The sequence below is a fragment of the Salvelinus namaycush genome, chromosome 8 (genome assembly GCF_016432855.1).
Source record: "Salvelinus namaycush isolate Seneca chromosome 8, SaNama_1.0, whole genome shotgun sequence".
NCBI lineage: Eukaryota > Metazoa > Chordata > Actinopteri > Salmoniformes > Salmonidae > Salvelinus > Salvelinus namaycush.
The window spans coordinates 12705611-12707807 of NC_052314.1; the positions used below are offsets into that span (position 1 = coordinate 12705611).

Here is a 2197-nt window from a genome sequence, read left to right on the forward strand (position 1 = left end):
TGGCACACTGGCACTAAGGAATACTGATAAGACACTGGCACTAAGGAATACTGATAAGACACTGGCACCTCTGATGTGTGGATGTTATGTGTAACACGAGTACATGCGTTTGGCCGTTGACTGTAGCTGCAGCAAATGTGTTTTTTCCATTAGATAAGTGGCTGAATGTGGGGCTCCTCAAGGTCTTCTGAAACCTCTAAACCCGGTTGAGGCCGTAGGGCAACCAGAGGGCAACCAGATGGCAACCAGAGGGCAACCAGATGGCAACCAGAGGGCAACCAGATGGCAACCAGAGGGCAACCAGAGGGCAACCAGATGGCAACCAGAGGGCAACCAGATGGCAACCAGAGGGCAACCAGATGGCAACCAGAGGGCAACCAGAGGGCAACCAGATGCCAACCAGAGGGCAACCAGAGGGCAACCAGAGGGCAACCAGATGGCAACCAGAGGGCAACCAGATGGCAACCAGAGGGCAACCAGATGGCAACCAGAGGGCAACCAGAGGGCAACCAGATGCCAACCAGAGGGCAACCAGAGGGCAACCAGAGGGCAACCAGATGGCAACCAGAGGGCAACCAGAGGGCAACCAGAGGGCAGGCAGAGGGCAACCAGAGGGAAACCAGAGGGCAACCAGAGGGCAACCAGAGGGCAACCAGATGGCAACCAGAGGGCAACCAGAGGGCAACCAGATGGCAACCAGAGGGCAACCAGAGGGCAACCAGAGGGCAACCAGATGGCAACCAGAGGGCAGGCAGAGGGCAACCAGAGGGCAACCAGAGGGCAACCAGAGGGAAACCAGAGGGCAGGCAGAGGGCAACCAGAGGGCAACCAGAGGGCAGGCAGAGGGCAACCAGAGGGCAACCAGAGGGCAACCAGAGGGCAATCAGAGGGCAACCAGATGGCAACCAGATGGCAACCAGAGGGCAACCAGATGGCAACCAGAGGGCAGGCAGAGGGCAACCAGAGGGCAACCAGAGGGCATGCAGAGGGCAACCAGAGGGCAACCAGAGGGCAACCAGATGGCAACCAGAGGGCAACCAGAGGGCAACCAGAGGGCAGGCAGAGGGCAACCAGAGGGAAACCAGAGGGCAACCAGAGGGCAACCAGAGGGCAGGCAGAGGGCAACCAGAGGGCAACCAGAGGGAAACCAGAGGGCAACCAGAGGGCAACCAGATGGCAACCAGAGGGCAACCAGAGGGCAACCAGAGGGTTGTTGGGATGGTTGACTCCTCGATCACACCTACAGCACCATCACCTGGATATGTGTACAACAAAAGTTCAACATTCACCTTCTGTTACCATTTCTGTCAAGCCGTCTACGAATACAATTTGATGCATACGTTCGATAAATCCAACGTATGCACCACACGGAACGCGTTGCAACTACCTCTGCAACTGCAAGGCAAACTCAGTGTTCGATTGGAAATGAATATGCTTCTGATGTACATTTTTGATTTTTTAATTTAACCTTTATTTAACTAGGCAAGTCAGTTAAGAACAAATTCGGCCTACCCCGGAAAAACCCAGACGACGCTGGGCCAATTGTGCACCGCCCTATGAGACTCCCGATCACGGCCGGTTGTGATACAGCCCGGGATCAAACCAGGGTCTGTAGTGGCACCTCTAGCACTGACATGCAGTGCCTTAGACGTCTGCGCCACTCGGGAGCTAAGGATTCATTAGGAGAGAACATGCCTGGCCTCCTGTCCCCTTCAGCACACTCAAAGATCCACAAACACACACACACATACATACACACATACACAGACACAAATATGTTGTAGGAGTCCATGTCCTAAACATACTACCTCAGTCAGTGACCCATTGGTGCTACATATTTCAAGCAGAACACCATAGTCTCTGTGCCCATGAACACCATAGTACCTGTGTCCAAGAACACTATAGTCCCTCTGTGTCCAAGAACACCATAGTCTCTGTGCCCAATAATGTCTAAATTACTATCACCCCATAGCACTCACATCTGTAGCCATGAAACACTTTGAAAAGCTGGTCATGGCTCACATCAACACCACAATCCCAAACACCCGAGACCCACTCCAATTTGCATACCGCCCCAACAGATCCACAGATGACGCAATCTCTATTGCACTCCACACTGCCCTTTCCCACCTGGACAAAAGGAACACCTATGTGAGAATACTGTTCATTGACTACAGCTCAGCGTTCAACACCATAG

The 2197-nt window shown here is 53.4% G+C and overlaps 1 protein-coding gene across 1 annotated transcript; it reads left to right on the forward strand.

The window, feature by feature from the left end:
- Nucleotides 1-260: 260 nt before the first annotated feature.
- On the forward strand, nucleotides 261-1226 carry LOC120051866 (basic salivary proline-rich protein 2-like). The gene has a single exon (XM_038998751.1). It carries the CDS (start codon nucleotides 261-263, stop codon nucleotides 1224-1226), a length of 966 nt encoding a protein of 321 aa, XP_038854679.1.
- Nucleotides 1227-2197: the final 971 nt, after the last annotated feature.

What these genes read in the sequence shown, in the direction of transcription:
- LOC120051866 (XM_038998751.1), top strand. Translation starts at nt 261, where the DNA reads ATGGCAACCAGAGGGCAACCAGATGGCAACCAGAGGGCAACCAGAGGG.